This window comes from Sorex araneus, chromosome 3, assembly GCF_027595985.1.
Source record: "Sorex araneus isolate mSorAra2 chromosome 3, mSorAra2.pri, whole genome shotgun sequence".
Classification (NCBI taxonomy): domain Eukaryota; kingdom Metazoa; phylum Chordata; class Mammalia; order Eulipotyphla; family Soricidae; genus Sorex; species Sorex araneus.
This window is the reverse complement of record NC_073304.1, coordinates 176,152,138-176,170,428: the sequence shown is the minus strand read 5'-3', so window position 1 is coordinate 176,170,428 and position 18,291 is coordinate 176,152,138. Positions and strand designations below refer to the sequence as shown.

The 18,291-nt window shown below is 46.8% G+C and overlaps 1 protein-coding gene across 2 annotated transcripts in view; it reads right to left on the bottom strand.

Moving 5' to 3' along the window:
* CWF19L2 (CWF19 like cell cycle control factor 2) overlaps positions 1-17,008 on the bottom strand; it is a 59,545-nt gene extending 42,537 nt beyond the window's left edge. For both annotated transcript variants that reach the window (XM_055133693.1, XM_055133695.1), the window contains exons 1-8: positions 16,888-17,008; positions 14,137-14,247; positions 13,568-13,687; positions 12,884-12,994; positions 11,783-11,902; positions 9,211-9,304; positions 6,741-6,856; positions 4,227-4,858 (exon numbers count right to left, since the gene is read on the bottom strand). In XM_055133693.1, the coding sequence (XP_054989668.1) occupies positions 4,227-4,858; positions 6,741-6,856; positions 9,211-9,304; positions 11,783-11,902; positions 12,884-12,994; positions 13,568-13,687; positions 14,137-14,247; positions 16,888-16,980 (1,397 nt within the window). In that variant the 5' untranslated portion in view covers positions 16,981-17,008. The remainder of the gene's footprint in view (positions 1-4,226; positions 4,859-6,740; positions 6,857-9,210; positions 9,305-11,782; positions 11,903-12,883; positions 12,995-13,567; positions 13,688-14,136; positions 14,248-16,887) is intronic.
* Between the last annotated feature and the right edge of the window lie 1,283 nt (positions 17,009-18,291).

The following is an 18,291-nucleotide window of genomic DNA, read 5'->3' as shown; positions in this document are numbered from 1 at the left end:
GAGGAAGTAGGATGAAAGCAGTAGATAAAGTGATGAGATCCAAGAATCCTACAGACATCTTACACTACCAGTATTTTCAATGCTAATGGACACTGACATGTTTAATGGAGATAAAATATCAAAAATCAGATGCTTTAAAAAATAAAACACCATTATTAAAATATATGGCTGTGTCCACAGAGCAACTCCCTTTAATTGTTCTTTTTTTTCCCCCACTTGTTCTGGGATTCTCATTCTTGTGCCTGGATCTTATGACCACACACAGCTTCACACTCTCCTTCCCCTGTCCTTCCAGGTTACTCGAACAATTATGGCAAAAATGGCACTCAAAGGCTAAACCGTTACATGAAATGGGTTAGTTCCTGTTATCAACTTTGCAAAACCCAAACAATACGTCACTGCAGTTTGGGTTTATATTACATAACCACTGCCAGTGTCCAACTCCTTAAAACACACAGCTAGTATATGCTCCAGCAAAATAAAAAATATATACCCGTGCCTTACTTTTAATAATTAATAATAATAAGCTTAAGGATCTTAGTCACATAGGATACTCTCAAGGACTTTCTGGCTACCTAAGATTATCATGGGGCTTCGAGAGGGCCAAGGGCAAGAGCGATACGCCAACATTCATTACCCTAAGACTGAAAGTGGGGCTGCAGGGGCAGCTCGGTGGCTGGTAACGCCTGCACTGCAAGTGTTTCGTCAGACTTGGGGCACAGTCCTGCAGATGTCAGGCACAATCCCTGTGGCTCTGCTAGCACAGTATGCAAATACCAGCATACAGCCCAGGAGGCGCAATTCCCCCAAGCGCATGACTCAAGGTGACCCGCGTGGGCACTGCACCCACATGGGTGCAGACACCACTTCAACTGCACACACTCAAGCCCTGAAGCTGACATGTGCAAATGCTCCCACCATTCCCCCTCCTGCCGTTACCCCCACAGTGAGCACCATGACCAATGACCAGCAAGGGTATGTGAGCCCCGGTCACTGCAATAACACAACAAAGGACCAGAGCAGCATTACTGCACCTAGGGCGTTTGCCTTGCACAAAGCTGACCCAGGTTTGATCCCTGGCACCCAATAAGCACCACCAGGCGTGATCCCTGAGCACTGCCGGGTGTGGCCCCAAAACAAATGAAAACAAAGTAACACCACCACAGAAATTATGAATTCTGCAGGGGGGAAACAGACTCAAATTAACTGATGGAAAAGAAGTGAATGTGAAGAAAGAAGAAAAAGAGAAATTTACAAATCATGAATTACTTAAGTCTTGTGACCAATAGAAAGCACTTTCACAAATAACACAAAAAGCAAAGTTGGCTAGTTAATGAAAATAAAAATAAACAATTGGGGCCAGGGATACAGTTCCAAGGGATGCCTCACATGTCTCGCATGTGCAAGGCCCCAGCTGGGTCCCTGGACTTGCACAGGCACCCGTGGGCATGGCCCCAACCGCCTCGACAGCAGGTCAGGGCATGGGCCAGCCGGACACACACTCACCGGCAGGGGACCAATGGGAACGGAGCCCAGTTCTGCTGCACGTGGTCCCCATAAAACCCAGGGAAGAGACAAGCTACAGGAGACTCTGAAAGAATATGAAGGTCCATCAGAGTGCAGGCCAGCCTGTGAGCACCCTGCCGATACCTCCCTTCCTCCCTCTCTCTCCCTCTCATTTTTTCTCTCTCTGTCTCTCATCACCTCTCTCTCTTCTCCCTCTCTCTCCTCTCACCTCTCTCCTCTCTCCTCCCTCCCCACTCTCTCCTCTCACACCCCTGTACACACACACACACACACACATATATATATGTGTATATATATATATATATATATATATCCCCTGCCCTCATATTTCTCTAAAGTTCTTTCAATAAACTATTTTGCGTTTGCTTCTCTAAAATAAATAAATAAATGATCTTGAAAATGCCAGAAAACATCACCTGTAATAACATGCCGATTTGGGGGCCAAGTGACAATACAGCAGGTAGGGTGCTTGTCTTGCTAGTGGCTGACCTGGGTTCAATCCCTGGCATCCCATACGGCCCCCCAGGTCCCACCAGGAGTGATCCCTGTGCACAGAGCCGGGAGTCAGACCCAAGCACAGGTGGGTATAGCCAAAAACAAAACAGAACAAAGAAAGTAAAAAGCCAGTCCACACCCAGACGTACAGACATGCCAATCACTGGCTGCTGGGGAGACAAGGCAGGAGGGAAGGTGCTTACCTGGCATGCACCCAACCCTGTTTCGTATCCCAGGCACCACACAGGGTCCCTTGAGCACAATGAAGGGGCACTTGTAGCAGAGAACGAGGAACGCCCCTAAGCACCGCCAGGCACAGCCCAAGCCTGAGCACTGGAGGATATGGAGCTCGGGGCTGGGATGCGGCGAGGGTGCCCGAAGCCCTGCACTGCCTCTCCAGCCCTGTGGCTTGTTTGTTTCCTTTCTCTCATGACAGTGTGGAGAAGACTCCTGCACTGTTCTTCCCTCTACACTGATCATGGAATTCACAGAAAGTCCCAAACCACTTGTAACAGCAAAACCAACAGAGTTTACAAGAATCCCATCCTCAGATAGAAAATGCAGCTTTTTGGCAACTGTCTGTGTTATGGGTGTATCAATCTTACACTTGAAAGATGACATAAAAATATAAAGCAGTTACAGAACAGATGAACTAAGAACCATGAGACTGTGTCATGAACTCTGCCTCCGTGAGGAGCACGCAGGGACGAGTAACTGTCCACCGGCCCTCGGAGCGCTCCTGGGTGAAGTGCACTCAGTGCAACTCGCGCCCACAGGCTCAGACGTTCCCTAACCCCCACTGTGCCCCTTCGCTTAAGCCGCAGCCCCTTAGACCGGGATTTTCAGTCCCTCAGTCCCACATCTGCTTCCCACTGAAAGCGATGCACTCTGCTTTCCAATCCCTAGCTTCCAGGGGTCATTAAAACATGATTTAACAGACCACAGCTCGGCACCATTGCCTCCTAACACCACTCAATTCCGTCGTTTGTGAAAACCTCTTGCTGTTTGTCTGCTATTGGAAAAAAAAAAAAATTGTGTTTTAGGGCCGCACTTGGCCCTGTGGTTGGGGATCACTCCTGGCAGGCCCGGGGGACCACAGGCGGTGCCAGGGTTTGAACCTTGCATGCAACTGACCCATTGCAAGCAAGCCGAGCACCCTGCTCACTGCTCACTGTACTATCTCTCCGGCCCCCAAAATATTTTAAGGATCATTCAAGTGAGCACAGTTTGACCGCCTCCCCCAACCTGCATTTCCTATTCTACCAACGGAGTCTCCCAGAACCCTGGCATCTACACAGCACAGAGGGCAAGGCACACGGCCCACCACCAGGCCCCTCAGCTAAGAGTAAGGGTCCGCTCCCAGGACGCGTGGGAGTGGCCCAAACCAAGACAACAAAACAGAAACTCTATAACGTCTTTAGAACTTACCAATTGATGAGGTGGTTTCTTTCTTTTTCTGCCGAATCACCAGCCTAACTCATGCTTCCCCAGAGGACTGCCCACGTACCCTTTCATTTCAAATTGGGGTTATGGCAGCGCATTTGTCTTTAATCTCCTAGACATCCCGCAGCTATGCAATGACTACAATTACGCTATACTGAGCAATCATTTCCTCTGAAAGCAATATGGCAGTGGCAACAAGATCTGCCAAAATATTTCCTGCACCAACCCTCTTACGAGGGTTATTAACTCATTTATTTTAAACTGCAAAACAGCAAGAAATTTTGGGCAAATACAGCTATTGAATTCGCCAGCTCTTTTTGTTAAATAAAACTAAATTGGGGCCGGGAAGATAGCTCGATGGGCTGGAGCAAATATTCCACGTGCAGAAGCCCTAGGCTCAATCCCTGGCACCACAGGGGCCCCTGAGCACCACCAGGAGCGATCCCCAAGCACCAGGCTGGGACCAGTCCCTCAGCAACCTGAGGCCTGGCCCCTGCAACAAATGTTAAATGGAAACGAAATACAATCCATAAAATGCAAACACAGAATTGCTCATTTTGTGTATCCTCTCTGCCATCAAACCTAAGAAACAGGTCACTGGCATCATAAACTGAAACTATATCCTATATGATAAATTATAAAATATTTCATATTTTAAGAATAGATAAGTATGCAAAATATACGTGGCCAGTAGCTGATCTACAAAGGACATTACGGTTCTCTGGATCCTGAGTCAGCTAAGAAAGAATATGAACAAATACCCAGCAGACAGGGGCTCGGGGTCCTGCCGGTGATGCTTCATGTGGTCACCTCTTGGGCCCGCACCCGGGGACCTTCCTCTCATGTCTGAAAGGCGCTGACAGTCAGCCGTGGGGCCGGTTTCTGCTGGCTTTGGCTCTGAACGCTTTGTGTCCGCCTCCCTGCGCTCAGATTGAGTCCAGGCTGCCACACTTTCTTCACTGTTCTCACCGGGTTTCCGAAACCCACAGCGTGCAAAAGACCAGGGAGGCTCCGCGTGTCGGCTCTTGTGGGGAAATGACAATTCTTCATCGTCGGAGGGTCTGAGGAACTTGGGTTTCCTAGTTCCAAGAGAAGAAAAGTCTTGACTTTGCCTTGGACCAGTGCCTCTTCCACAGGCATCTACAGATCCACGTCTACTATCTTTCTCATCTCCACTAAACTTCTGCTCACGGATGTCATCTGCAAGACTGGTTGTGCCACATCTGTCCCTTGAACTTCTGTTACACTTCAACGGGTCTGATCCTCTAGTTTCTTGACGACTTGGCGCATTATCAGAGTACGTTGGCTTCCTCCACCGTTCTCGTCCATAATCTTCTTTTGCTGACGCAGTCTTCTTGGCTTCTTCTAATTTTGACTGAAATATTTCCATTGACTACAAAGCAAAAAAAAAAAAAAAATTAAATAAGTCATCAAACATTTAAAAGAGATCTGTGGGGCCAGAGAGAGGCACCATAAGTAGGGCACTTGCTTGCATGCGGCCGACTTATAAATATATATATATGTATATGTCACTGTCATCCATTGCTCATAGATTTGTTTGAGCGGGCACCAGTAACGTCTCTCGTTGAGAGACTTTTTGTTACTGTTTTTGGCATATCCAATACGCACGGGTAGCTTGCCAGGCTCTGCAGCATAGGCGAAATACTCTCGGTAGCTTCCCAGGCTCTCCAAGAGGGGCAGAGGAATCGAACACAAGTCGGCCGTGTGAAAGGCGAACGCCCAACCGCTGTGCTATTGCTCCATATATAAATATTAGAATGTAGGTACTTACTGGTATTCAACTAAGTAAGTGGAAGCAGCAGGATAGATTCTGTCAGTCTACAGCTATAAAACTGTGTTCAAAAGAAAAAGAAGGAAGGGGCCGGAAAGATAGCTCAATGGGCGACCACTCAGACTTCATGCAGGGGGCCAGATTCAATTCCCAGCACCACACAATCCCCTGAGCCCCAACAGGAGTGACCCTGAGCACCAATCCCAAGCAGTGGATATGCCCCACTCCAAAAGAAAGGAGAAACAAAAAATTTTTTTTAATTAATATATCAAAATATTCACAGACTCTTAAAGCAAAAGACTAATTTTTTTTTTTGGTTGCTCAAGGCCATTCTTTACATGCTCGGATGAGTCTCACCCATGAAGGAACCAACGGAGGAACCCAGGATGCGGGACCCGTGGCTGAGATTTCCATGCCTACTCAGATCAGGATTGGGCCTCCTCCACCCAGATCCCAAATTTTCCAGTAGCTTGGCAGTAATACCCACAAACTCCTCCCCCCGCCACCACCCAGCACCATGTAATCTCATCAACGGCCAAGATCCAGAGACTATAAAACAAAGTTCCTGGAAGAGAGTGATGCCATTTTCCCTGGAGCACACGGCTGCATCTGCGGCTGTGTGATCTCTTTATTTGAATTTTTATTTTTTTACCCTCCCCCCGCCCCCCCCCGCACAGCAGAGCCTGGCAAGCTACCCATGACATAATTGATATGCCAAAAGCAGTAACAACAACGTGCTCTTCGTGTTCCTAGAGCGAGCAGAGCAGATGCCATTATGCTACGCTAGCACACAACAGGGACAAATGAAGAAGTGACTGGCACCTGCTCGAGCAAATCGATGAACAACGGGATGACAGTGATTCAGTAATTGATTGCCTATTATTTTCAAACTAGTGTATCTTTCTAGATTTATTTTCTTCAAATTAAGTAAGAATGAGAAGAGAAATCAGATGCAACTACAACAGATAACACAAGGGTAGTGAACGGAGAGCTGGCTCTGAAGGGATAATGCAAGGGTGGTGGTGAACAGAGACCAGCTCTGAAGGGCCACACGCTGCCACACAGCCCTACTTGCCTCAGAAAGACAGCACATTCCAGAATTCAGGATATAACCTAGACTCTGGGGTTCGGCAAGAACTCGGACACACGCCAACATTTCTGCAGTGGCTCACCTCTGGGGGTGCACGGCATGGAGGCTGTCCTGTCCTGTGGCATTCAGATTCTCACAATGAGAAACAATATTTTCACAGGAAACAATGCACACCTGAACTCTGCATGCTTAAATTGTCTATTCATTTGCCCATAAAAATATGGTACAAAATTTTATGTAATAATGAAAAGCAAGAAGTCTACTGGCAGCATATGGATTTGAATAGCAATTCTACTCAAAATGTCTCATTAGATAAGACTGTGACAAAGAGAAAAACATGTAAATTCTCCTAGAACTCTGAAGACTGTAGATCTCCCTCAAAGCAATACTTACCCCATATCTTTCAGCTACGACATCTTCAAAATTTCTATTTTGTTTCTCAGCCTGTTCCTTCATTCTTTGATAAGATTTCCTTAGCCAGCTTAAACCACCATCTTCTACTACTGAAACTAAATTCCAATATTAAATGTCAGTTACACTTTTCATGTAGCACAATAAAATTAATATTTTCTATAACAAGCATTATAAATGATTCCTTGAACATATACAATTTTGAGGTTTTTTTTTGGGGGGAGGGCTTCAGAGTCACACCTGGCAGTGCATTGGGCTTACTCCTGGCTCTGTGCTCAGGGATCACTATAAAATACTGTAAGGAAGCTCTAGGGACACAGCTACATAAACACGTCGCTAGTGCTGGAGTATCTGCCAGGCGTGTGCGGGGCAGACCTGCCTGGCGGCACTGAGCCCAAGTCTCTGGTTCTGACACAGCCCAGAGGCCTCACGCTTCCACCTGCCAGGACTCGGGAGCAGCAGCTGAGCTGACCTCTCACAACCAAGACAATAACTATACACAAAACCGAAAAAACATGCTAGTGATAAATCACCAGGACGAGAAGGTACCATCATAATCCACCACACTGGAATCTGTGTAACTAGAATGGATTACAATTGAAATAAGATCTTCACTCAGTTACTGCTGGAGCCCTTAATGGCATATTTGTATTTATGTATTCAGATATGATTTGCGACATAAATATTTGTCTCCATCTGCTGGAAAATAACAGCAGTATCCTAAGGTCAGTACCAATTTCACTAATGCTGCAAAGAGGAGATCCTGAAGATAAGAAGAAAATTCTTATAATTTTCATGACATTTACAGATGTAGTACTTGTTTGAGTTTCCTGCTTTTTTAGTGGGGATTTTTAGCTACACTGATGGGCACAGGCTACTCCCAGACCGATGCCCAAGGGCTGCCCCTGGCAGGGGTTGGGGTTATGAGGTGCTGCATATGCTCCAGCCCTGGAGTTCTGGCTCAGACAAAAAACTTGTTACACTTTCTTCTTTTTTTTTTTCTTTCATCTATATTGTAATGTTTTTGTTACATTTTCTTATAGAAAGTTATTGGCACTATTATTAATAGTAGTATAGTGATATACTATTACTAATTTCAAAATAATCCATTCAAAATAGAAACTCAAATATAAAATCTTTACCAGGAATAAAACTACATACTTGGTCACTTTTACCCCCAAAAAGATCATAATCGAAATAATCTTCTAGGGCTGAAGAGAAAACACAGTGGGTGGGTTAGTGGGTGGGTTACTGTCTGGCATGCATCCCGACTCCCTTACACACACGGCACACGGCTCAAGCCCTGGCACCCCAAGTGACCCCCTGAGCACCTCCACCAGTAGACAGTGCAGAGCCAGAAGCAATGACTGAGCAACTGCCAAGCCAAATGTGGCCCCCAAAGAAAACACACAATAACCTCCCAGGCTGGAGAGAATCCACTGGTCTGGGGTAGATGCTACACACGCAGGAGGCCCAGATTTGACCCCAGGAACCACATGGCTTCCCAAGAACAGGCAGGAGTGTTCCCCAAGAGTAGCCTCTGGGAACCCCTGGGAGTAGTCCCAAAAACCAAAACAATGAAATAAAATCATCTTCCAAAGTGCACATACTACAGCTTGAGCCATCAACCCACAGGCTCTCCTAATGTGAAACCTGAAATCTCATACCGGGTGGTCAGCAAGCAGTTACAGAGAAGACCAGTCTGGCCTGAGGCCAGAACTGTAAGTCAGACAGGGGCACTGCCCTACACACCGTGGTCACCTTTGATATGGCCGGGGGGTGGGGGTGGGGGGGCCTGGCGGGGCCACAGACTCAAGCTAAGTATCACTGGGAAAGACCCCAGACACCCCTGAGCACTGCTTGATAGGACCCCAAGATAAATTACAGCATCAAAAAGAAATATCTAGGGGCTGGAGAGATAGCACAGCGAGTAGGGCGTTTGCCTTGCACGCAGCCGACCCGGGTTCAAATCCCAGCATCCCATATGGTCCCCTGAGCACCGCCAGGGGTAATTCCTGAGTGCAGAGCCAGGAGTAACCCCTGTGCCTCGCCAGGTGTGACCCAAAAAGCAAAAAAAAAAAGAAATATCTAAAGAACTATTGGTAAGATTTAGAGCTAACAATTATCAATATCTGATATGGATTAATATGCATTTATTTTGTGATTTTTGTTTGAGTTTGTTTTGGTTTGTGTTCAGAGATTACTCCTCACTCTGTGCTCAGGGACCACTCCTAGCAGGGCTCGGGGGACCGTATGGGACATGGGAAGCCCGGGCTGGAACCCAGGTTGGCCATGTTCAAGGTCTCAGGATGCTATCTGCCGTACTATTGTTCTGGTCCCTATTTTGCATTTTTATAATCCATAACCATCTTGCCAACCCACTCAAGTTATTTCCTTTGGAATAGCAAGTCATAAGAGGTGCCCGGGGAAACACAAGCAAATACAGAGGTACCTTTCATAGTCGATGGCTCCCCACTGTCTTCTGGAGGCAGCCCCGTTCCCCCATCTTTCCAGTAGGGGTTCAGTTCTCTTTCCTGAAGTCTAGACTAGAACAAAACATTTTCAAAAATCACCACTTACAAACAACTCACCATAAAATATATTGATAACAAACCAGAGACAGTTCACAGTTATAACCTTGGACAAATATTTAAATACCCAAGACATGCCTTTTTACAACTTTCATGAAAAAAATATCTAAATTTTCACTCATTCATTCAACGCTTTTATTGCCGCCACAACCCTGTCCCCGCCCAAGGAAAAAAACTAAAGCCTGGGGGTCACACCCAGAGCTCACTCCCGGCTCTGGGCTCAGAGATCACTTCCTGACAATGATCGTGAAAATGTATGCAGTACTGAGACTCCCCCGGACCCAACAAAAAATACTAAGGGACCAGGAAAATGGCACCTCTTTACAAAGGCTTTGTGTGGTTCCCAAGCAGGCTGAAATGATCTCCCCCAAAAATCACTGTCACTGTCATCCCATTGCTCGTCGATTTGTTCGAGTGGGCACCAGTAACATCTCTCATTGAGAGACTTACTGTTACTGTTTTTGGCATATCCAATACGCACGGGTAGCTTGCCAGGCTCTGCCTCGAGGGCTCCATACTCTCGGTAGCTTGCTGGGCTCTCCGAGAGGGGTGGAGGAATCGAACTCGGGTTGGTCACATGAAAGGCGAAAGTCCAACCGCTGTGCTATCGCTCCAGCCCCCCCCCCCCAAAATAAGACCATTAAAATTCAAAGTGAATCTATCAGCAGGGTCGGGGGTGGCTCAGAAGCCTGGAGCACAGTCTTTGGAAGCAGAAGCCTCAGATTTCCCCAGCACCCACAGGCCTCTCGGTACTGCTGGGAGCCAAGGATGGCCAGGATGGCTCCCAATTAAACACCGAAACAGCCACCAGAATGGTCCCCGGACCCCCTGAGCGCTGCTTAGGCACTCCCTGCAAACCTGTTAAATATCTGCTAGATGTAGTCTTGAAGGATCTAAGTCTGCTGTTAGCAGCTCTCAGGACCAAGCTAGCCTGATACTCTCCTCTACTTAGTGCTCCGCAACTATGAGATAAAATAGCACAGACCCTGTTTCTGAGCCTATGAGGTGACTCCCTGAAAGAACGGTGGTCACTTCTGCCAACTGCTACCCATCAACAAGTGAAGTTTACAGTGAATTCTCACCTTGGAGAGCTTCAGACCGCACAGTCTCAAACCCAAACCCTGTGGAGTCGGAGCTAATAACCAAGTTCAATGCTGAGTCGAGCAACATTCGCTTGAGACCGTGCAGCGAGGTTTACTTTTATGCTGACTTCAAGAAAAACACACTTCCCTGAAGACAAACAAGCGGCCAGGAGGCACCGAAAGCGTGTTCCCACTTGTTTTCAGGGAAATGCAAATCCTAACAATGGATAGCCATCGCACTCCGGTGGAACTGCATGTATGAGACTGGAAACTGCTAGCGCTGGTGGGGATGCTGAGGAATAGGGCCCCTCACTCACTGTGGCTGGGGAATGTGGGCTGACTCAGAATGGATATTCCTCACAAGGCTAAGAACTAAGGCCAGGGAGAGAATACAGGGATGAAGGCCCTTGCAGCTGACCCCTGTTTGATCTCAAGCACTGTAAATGGTCCCCTAATCACCACCAGGAGTGATTCCTGAGCACAGAACAGGAATAGTTCCTGAGCACTGCCAGATATGGCAAAATAAATAAATAAATAAATAATGAATAGTGCTTCCTTATACCCTACCCCCAAAACATAAAGACACTGTTTCAAAAAGACATATGCACAGCACATGGCAACAGCCCAAATGTTCACTGACAGCTGACTAGATCTGGGATATGTCATGGGATATGTCCACAATAGAATACCATGTAGCTGTTCATGCAATTTGGCTGAAACTGAAGGACACCATGTTATGTGAAGTAAGTCAGAAGGAAAGAAGCAAATATCAGATGGTGTTACTCCTCTGCATTATATAGAGATATAAAAGAGGGAATAGATAACACTGAAAAAGAACAAACTCTTGGTCTTTGATTGCAGAACTGAGATTACCAAGCACTGCTGTGAGGGCAGAGAGGGGAGGAAGAGAAGGACTCCAGGTGACCAAGGACAGTGGTGGTGTGGGCACTTTGGGGGTGAGAAGGAGCTGTAACTTTGTTCGTCAAAACCATGGTAATTAACAGTAATATAATGTTAAATAAACTACAATTTAAAATATATGTATACATATAAATATCCTGACTTCCTATGGGAAACTTGTTTTAAAAGAATTTATATCTCCTTTTCAAGGTGTTCTCACTAATTTTATTACATACCATTTAAAAACAAAGAAAAAACTTACAAGTAAAACTATATTGTACAGCTCTTAATAGTTGATTAAAGTCAAATAAGAAAAAAATGACATTTAATTATCTGTTCAAGCATTTATCGAAAATAACAAGCATTTCTATACTCAGTTACCTGTTGAAGCATTTCTTGAAAATGCCAAGCATTTCTATACCTGTTCAAGTGCATTTCTATACCCAGTTACCTGTTCAAGTGCCTGGGCCTTTTCCTGCTCTATTTTCCTTCTAATTTCCTTTCCAGCTTTGAGTGACGACGATGACACAGTCTTAACAGACATAAAATCGACGGTCATCCACTCATCCCTCTGTTAAAAAACAAAACAAGTAAGCAGAGTCACTTTGATCTGAATGTAAAGAACTGAACCAGAACTCACAAGAGCATGCGTCCAGCCCAGGACTGACCGGTGACAGGCACTCAGACACAACTCCTTCCACAGTGCTCTCTTCTGCGTGGGCATGACATGCATTCTTCAACACATACAAACCATCCCCCCCAAACTGTGACATCTAGATGGCGAGCACCACTAAGAAGAGCAGGGTGGGAAGTAAAGAGAAACAGCAACGTTCCTCACCCAGAAAGGCGGACACAAGAACAGCGCAGAGGGAAGCTCACTCTCCAGTGACAACCAGAGGGAGGAAGCCCTTAATCGTGGTTGCTTCTGACCTTTTGATACCAGCGAAAAGAGAAGAATTTCATGGGCCACTACAGCATGAATTTAAAATATTGAAACTATTTATAATAGTATTTTGTGTATTTTTAAATATAATTTTACAGATCCAAAGTTTTATGAAAATTCTAAGTCATTGAAACAACCTCAACAGGCCCAAATTTCCAGGACAGTGGACAGCTGAAAGCCAGGGACCAGAGCGCAGCTAAGAGCCAGGGACCCTTGGGCAGCTGAAAGCCAGGAACCAGCGCTCACCTCTCCCAGGAAGCTGCAGGCTCATGAAGCATCTCTGCCAATAAGTACACCAGGAGCATGTGCTCACAAACTTGACTACTGAAGAAATAATAAGCCTTTCATTTCCCCATGTATCTGCTCTTAAAATTTCACTGTTGTTATTTTTTTCTTTTAAGCCACAACTGGCAGTGCTCAGGGGTTACTCCTGGCTCTGCAGTCAGGACTCATTCCTGGCAGTACACGGTGGGGGGGGTGGGGGGGGGAAGGGGGAAACCATATGGTATGCCCAAGTGGGCTGCATGCAAAGCAAGCACCCTCCCCACTATCCTATGGCTCCAACCCATGTTGACAATTCTTAATTTATATCTGCATTTAGACTCATACCTGAACATCCTGGTGGCCTTCTTCCTCTGACTTTCCATCTTTTATTTTCCAGGCCTTTTCCTTGGCAGGAGGCTGGGCTGGAACTGCCTCAACCCACTCATCTTCAGAGCTCTAAGGACATTGAGCAGAAAGATTAAATTCTCCAATCTGCAAACTACCTATTAAACATTCTTGTTTTGCTTCTATATAATTTGGCTTTTAATTTTAGAAAGTTTAAATCAAAGTAACTTAAAAGCAATTTTAGTGAGTACTTGACTTGTGTGAAATATACAGAACTTCTGTGTATGTCCCCATCCATTATTCCCTTTTGGGGAGATCAGGAAGACTTCCCAAGCAGTTCTCAGGAAACACGGGGACCCTCTGGCTGATTCTCTGCTAACCCGCCAGCGGGTGAGTGTCAGGGGCCAGGGTTGGTGCTGCTTAGGGCTTTGATGCCAGAGACCACCCAGGCTGTCGCTGCACAGCTCAGAGGCTCCAGACCCACCCCAGCAGTACTGGGTGACATCCAGGGGTGAAGCGGACAACACCCGGGGCCACCGTAGTGCAGGGAGCTTGGGAGCTTGCTGGGGTCTGTGGCACACCAGGCATGTACCTTAGCCTTGTACCATCTCTCGAGCCCACGTTATTCTTTCACATACAGCTCTCCCCATGGGGCTATTTTGGTTCGTTCCAGTGCATACTTACTGATGAACTGTCTGTTGACTCATTTTTTTCATATTTCTGTTTCTTGCTCTTTTTCTTCTTCTCTTTCTTTGATTTTTTTGAATGTTTGTCTTTTTTCTTCTTTTTCTTTGCAGAGTGTTCCTATGAATAATCATTTTGAAGAGGTAAAAAATTTAGTTTAATTTTACTTTTAAGACAAATTATTTGGAGGTGGGAAAAAAAAGCTGTTCAAAAAAACTAAAGTATTTCATAAAGTGTGACAAAGCAGATAATGAAATAAGTAAGATCTTCAAAGAAATCTCATGTTCCTATAAATACTACTAATAAATTACTTAGCTTAAGAGCTCTCATGTGAAAAACATGAGGGAACTTTTAGCTTTATTTGTGAATTTGTTTGAGATTACATATATGTGTGTGTGTAGAAAGACGTGTATACAAATGTGTGCATACATTTTTCTATTTATGAAAAAAATTACAGTTATAACCTCATAAAAATACAAAATAGCATAGACTTAAAACTGTAGGAAAGGAAAATAAGAATTAAGCAACGCCTGTCCCCAAATCCAAACAAACGATAAAACAAAATTCACCTGAGAGAACTGTTCGATCCGCTCATTCACATCAGGAAGCATCCAAGTATCCTCGCCCCGAAGTCGTTTAAGTTCTTTGCACCTTTCTTCTTTTTCAAAATTAGCTTTGGCCTGGAAAAAATAAAATTGATCCAAATGGCTTCTCAGAAAAAAGAAACAACAACAAAAAAATAAGAACAAAAACTTCCCCACTTTCGTAGAGTTCCCTTCACTCTTATGTTCCTTTCTAGGAATTTGCACCAAATTGTACAGATGAAAACAGAAACAAAAAAACAAACTCCTTTCTCTTCCACGGTAGGGATCACTGCTGTGAATGGGGTAGCCCGGCAAGCTACCTGGAGTATCCCACCTGCATGGCAGAGCCTGGCAAGCTACCCGTGGCGTATTTGATATGCCAAAAACAGCAACAAGTCTCACAATGGAGACCTTACTGGTGCCCGCTCAAGCAAATTGATGAGCAACAGGATGACAGTGCTACAATAATACAATTGTGAATGGGGACACACACGGTAATTCTTCAGCTGGTCAAGTGCATTTTTCAGGGACGGGCAATGGCATCCCAACCTTCAGGGATTCTGGCTCCATTCTAATCAGATCTCCTTTCCTTGATCTCACATCACGCCACCAATCTGTAGTAAGTCAGCCTTGTCAGGAACCTTGGCACCTTTTCTAGATCTCCCCCTCTCCTGACACTGTCTCCAAAAGGACTTCATTCTCTTTCCGTTCGCCATTCCACTGCTCTGGCCTAGATCTCTGCAACTGGTAGCCAGATCTCCATGCCTTATATCTGCAATCTTTTACTTGCCAAAAAAAAAAAAAAAAAGAATCAGGGAGAGTTATCTTCCTAAAAAAAAAGCAAATGAGTCAAACTTTACTGCTCTTTCATGAATAGTGAAATAGAGTAAGCTTTTCGTAAAGGATCTTCCTACCATTTTAAGCCATATTTGGTCCTTCTCAAACTGTACTAACAGCCCTACTCTAAAATATGTGGCAGTTTACATAGCCTACAACCTTGGAAAAGAGACATGTTCGGTAGCGCTGGGTATAGTCCTAGGGGGCTGGTGGTTCCTCATCCCACAAAGCAATGCTAAGTGGAGTAATCGCAGAACAGCCAAGCACCACCATAGAGTGGTCCCAGGCCCCCTGAGCACTGCTTGGAGTAAAAGAATTTTCAGATACAGTATCACCTATGCATAAGTCAGGAAGGGCTGGAGTGATAGCACAGCGAGTAGGGCATTTGCCTTCCACGTGGCCGACCCGAGTTCAAGTCCTCTGTCTCTCTCTAAGAGCTCGGCAAGATACCGAAAGTATCTCGCCCGCACAGCAGAGCTGGCAAGCTATCCGTGGCATATTTGACATGCCAAAAACAGTAACAACAAGTCTCACAATGGAGACGTGACTGATGCCCGCTCGGAGCAAATCGATGAACAACTGGACGAAGTGCTATGAAACAGTGCTATGAAACCAAGCTGCTTCCTGTGGAGAAGTCAGACATTGCTCCTTCCCCAATCATTTCATGTCTGGCTGAGGCCATTCTGTCTTCTCTCTCCTTCCTTTTCTTTTTGTAATTGAATCACAGTGAGCTATACAGTCACAAAGTTGTCATATATGTTATATACATTGTTTTATATATATATATATAATTATTATATATATCGTTATAAGATAGCACAGTGGGTAGGGTGTTTGCCTTGCATACAGCCAACCCGGGTTCAATTCCTCCATCCCTTTCGGAGAGCCCGGCAAGCTACCAGAGTATCTTCCCCACATGGCAGAGCCTGGCAAGCTCTCAGTGGCATATTCAATATGCCAAAAACAGTAACAAGTCTCACAATGGAAACAGTACTGGTGCCCATTTCAGCAAATCGATGAACTAAAGGGCAGTGTGACAGTGCTACAGTGCTAATGTTCCAATACCTGTCCCTTCACCAGTGTACCTTTCCCACCAATGTCCCCAGTTTCCCCTCTAGTCTCATCCTCCCCCTCCCATGTCAAGTCTCTCTTTTCTCCGTTCCTCTGTGTGTGTGTGTCTGTCTGTCTGTCTCTCTGCCTTATGGATTGCAATACAGATACTGAAAGGTTATCAGGTACATCCCTTTACCCACTTTGAACACACTCAGTTCTCCTTCCTCCTTATCTGCATTTAAGCGTGTTTTCAATAAGCGACAGCAACCCCCCTGGACGGGGATGGCAGTCAAGGGGGCTGCGGGATCTCTGCCAGGGCCCCCCCAGCATGTCCAGGTGAGACCAGCAGGCCTGGCGTTGGCCACTGACCACCAAAAGCAAATGAAAGAAACCCGTGTGTAAACGGACGTTACTTCCCAAGTACTAAGGCAGCCCCAGACGGTTCGCAAGCCCCGTCCTCCCCGTGACTGTGCGAGGACAGAGACTTCTGTCCCAGCCGGTGCGGGGCGGGGTTTTCTGGGTCTTCCGTTTGGGTCAGATGCTGGTTCGCCTCGACCCCGGCAGTAAAGGCTGGCGGAGCGGTGAGACCAGGGTCGCACCAGGGTCGTGGGCGCGGCCCTGAGAGTGAGCCCCCGAGCCCTGACGTTTCTAACGATGCTGCTAGCACTGTCACGGCCGCTGGCTGGACGGGCAAAGAGACTGCAAGGAGAGAAACGGGAGCCCCGGCCGGGCCGCCGGCGGGGAGAAACGCCCCGAGTCTGGGGTCCCCGCGGAGACCCCGGCGCGGATGGCGTGCGGTACTGCGGGGCTCTGTCCGCCCGGGCAGCCTCCGGGACGCGGCGGTACCTGGCGCAGCGCCTCCGCCCTGGCGGCCCGGGCCTGCTCCTTCCGCTCCGCGATGCTCCTCTCACTTTCAAACCGGCCGCTGGCGGCCGCCATGCTTGTTGTCGTCGTAAAGCGAGGCAGTCGTCAGGCACTCGGGCTACGAGGGTCGTAATACAATCAACAACGCGCGACTTCCGGCCAGGGGGCGGAGCCGCGCCTCGTCGACGGAGCATGCGTAGGCCTCGGGGTTCGCAGGACATTAGGTTCCCCGGCCGGCTCTTGTACGAAAGGCCCAGGCGGGTTTAATATTGGTCTGCATTTACGACGCGCTTTGCATGATACTAACGAGGCTTTCCCCCACCTATTTTCTCTTGCAGTTATCCAAAGTGAAATCTGTCCCTCCCAAAGTTTCGCACGGAGTTTAGCCAGTGTCCCTATGCTGGAGGCAGCTGGAGGGACGGAGGTCGGGAAGGGCATGCCAGATAGCAAAAATGTGCAGCATTGCTTTGAAGAGTCTCTTTGGGGTTGGTTTGGTTTGCTTTGCTTTGGGGCCCATACCCGACCATGCTCAGGGTTTACTCCTAGCATCGCACGCTCAGGGAGCGCTCCTGGCTTTTTTTTTTTTTTTTGGCTTTTTTTTGGGGGGTCACACCCAGCGGTCCTCAAAAGTGACTCCTGGCTCTGCATTAAGAATAACTCCTAGTGGAGCTGGAGCGATAGCACAGCAGGCAGGGCGTTTGCCTTGCACGCTGCCAACTCAGGTTCGATTCCCAGCATCCCATATGGTCCCCAGAGCACTGCCAGGAGTGATTCCTGAGTCCAGAGCCAGGAGTAACCCCTGTGCATCGCCAGGTGCGACCCAAGAAGCAAAAAATAATAACTCCTGGCATTCCTGGAGGCCCATGTGGGACACCAGGCATTGAACCTGGGTCTGGTGCATGCAAGGCAAGCACCCAATCAGCGAGTCACTATTGCTTCAGCCCCTTGGCTTATTTTTTTTCTAACTTATTTTTTTAACTTTTTTTTTTTTAACTCTGAGTTCCTAGGACAGAATGTCCTGTAGCTGCTACTTTCCTGTCACATCCTTCCTCCCCGTGGTCCATCTGCCTGACTGGTCCTCTCAAGTCTGGTTCTCCCCCCACTGGGGTTAAGACAAAACTGGATTCTAAGTCTGAGCTGGTCCTGAGGGCTCATTTGGGAGGGAGGCTCATCTGGACTCTCCCCAGTCTGCTGTCCTGTCCTGCCTGGCTCCTTGCTTGTATTATTTCCATCCTCTTCTGAAGCTCTACCTGTACGACTCAGGTTCCCACCAGATCAGCAAGAATCCCCATGGTCTGGCTTGGATCCCTTGAAAACTGACACTGAATCATTAGGGCAGAACTGGTTCGACTTCTGATCCCAGTGACTGAAGATCCTTGCTTCTCC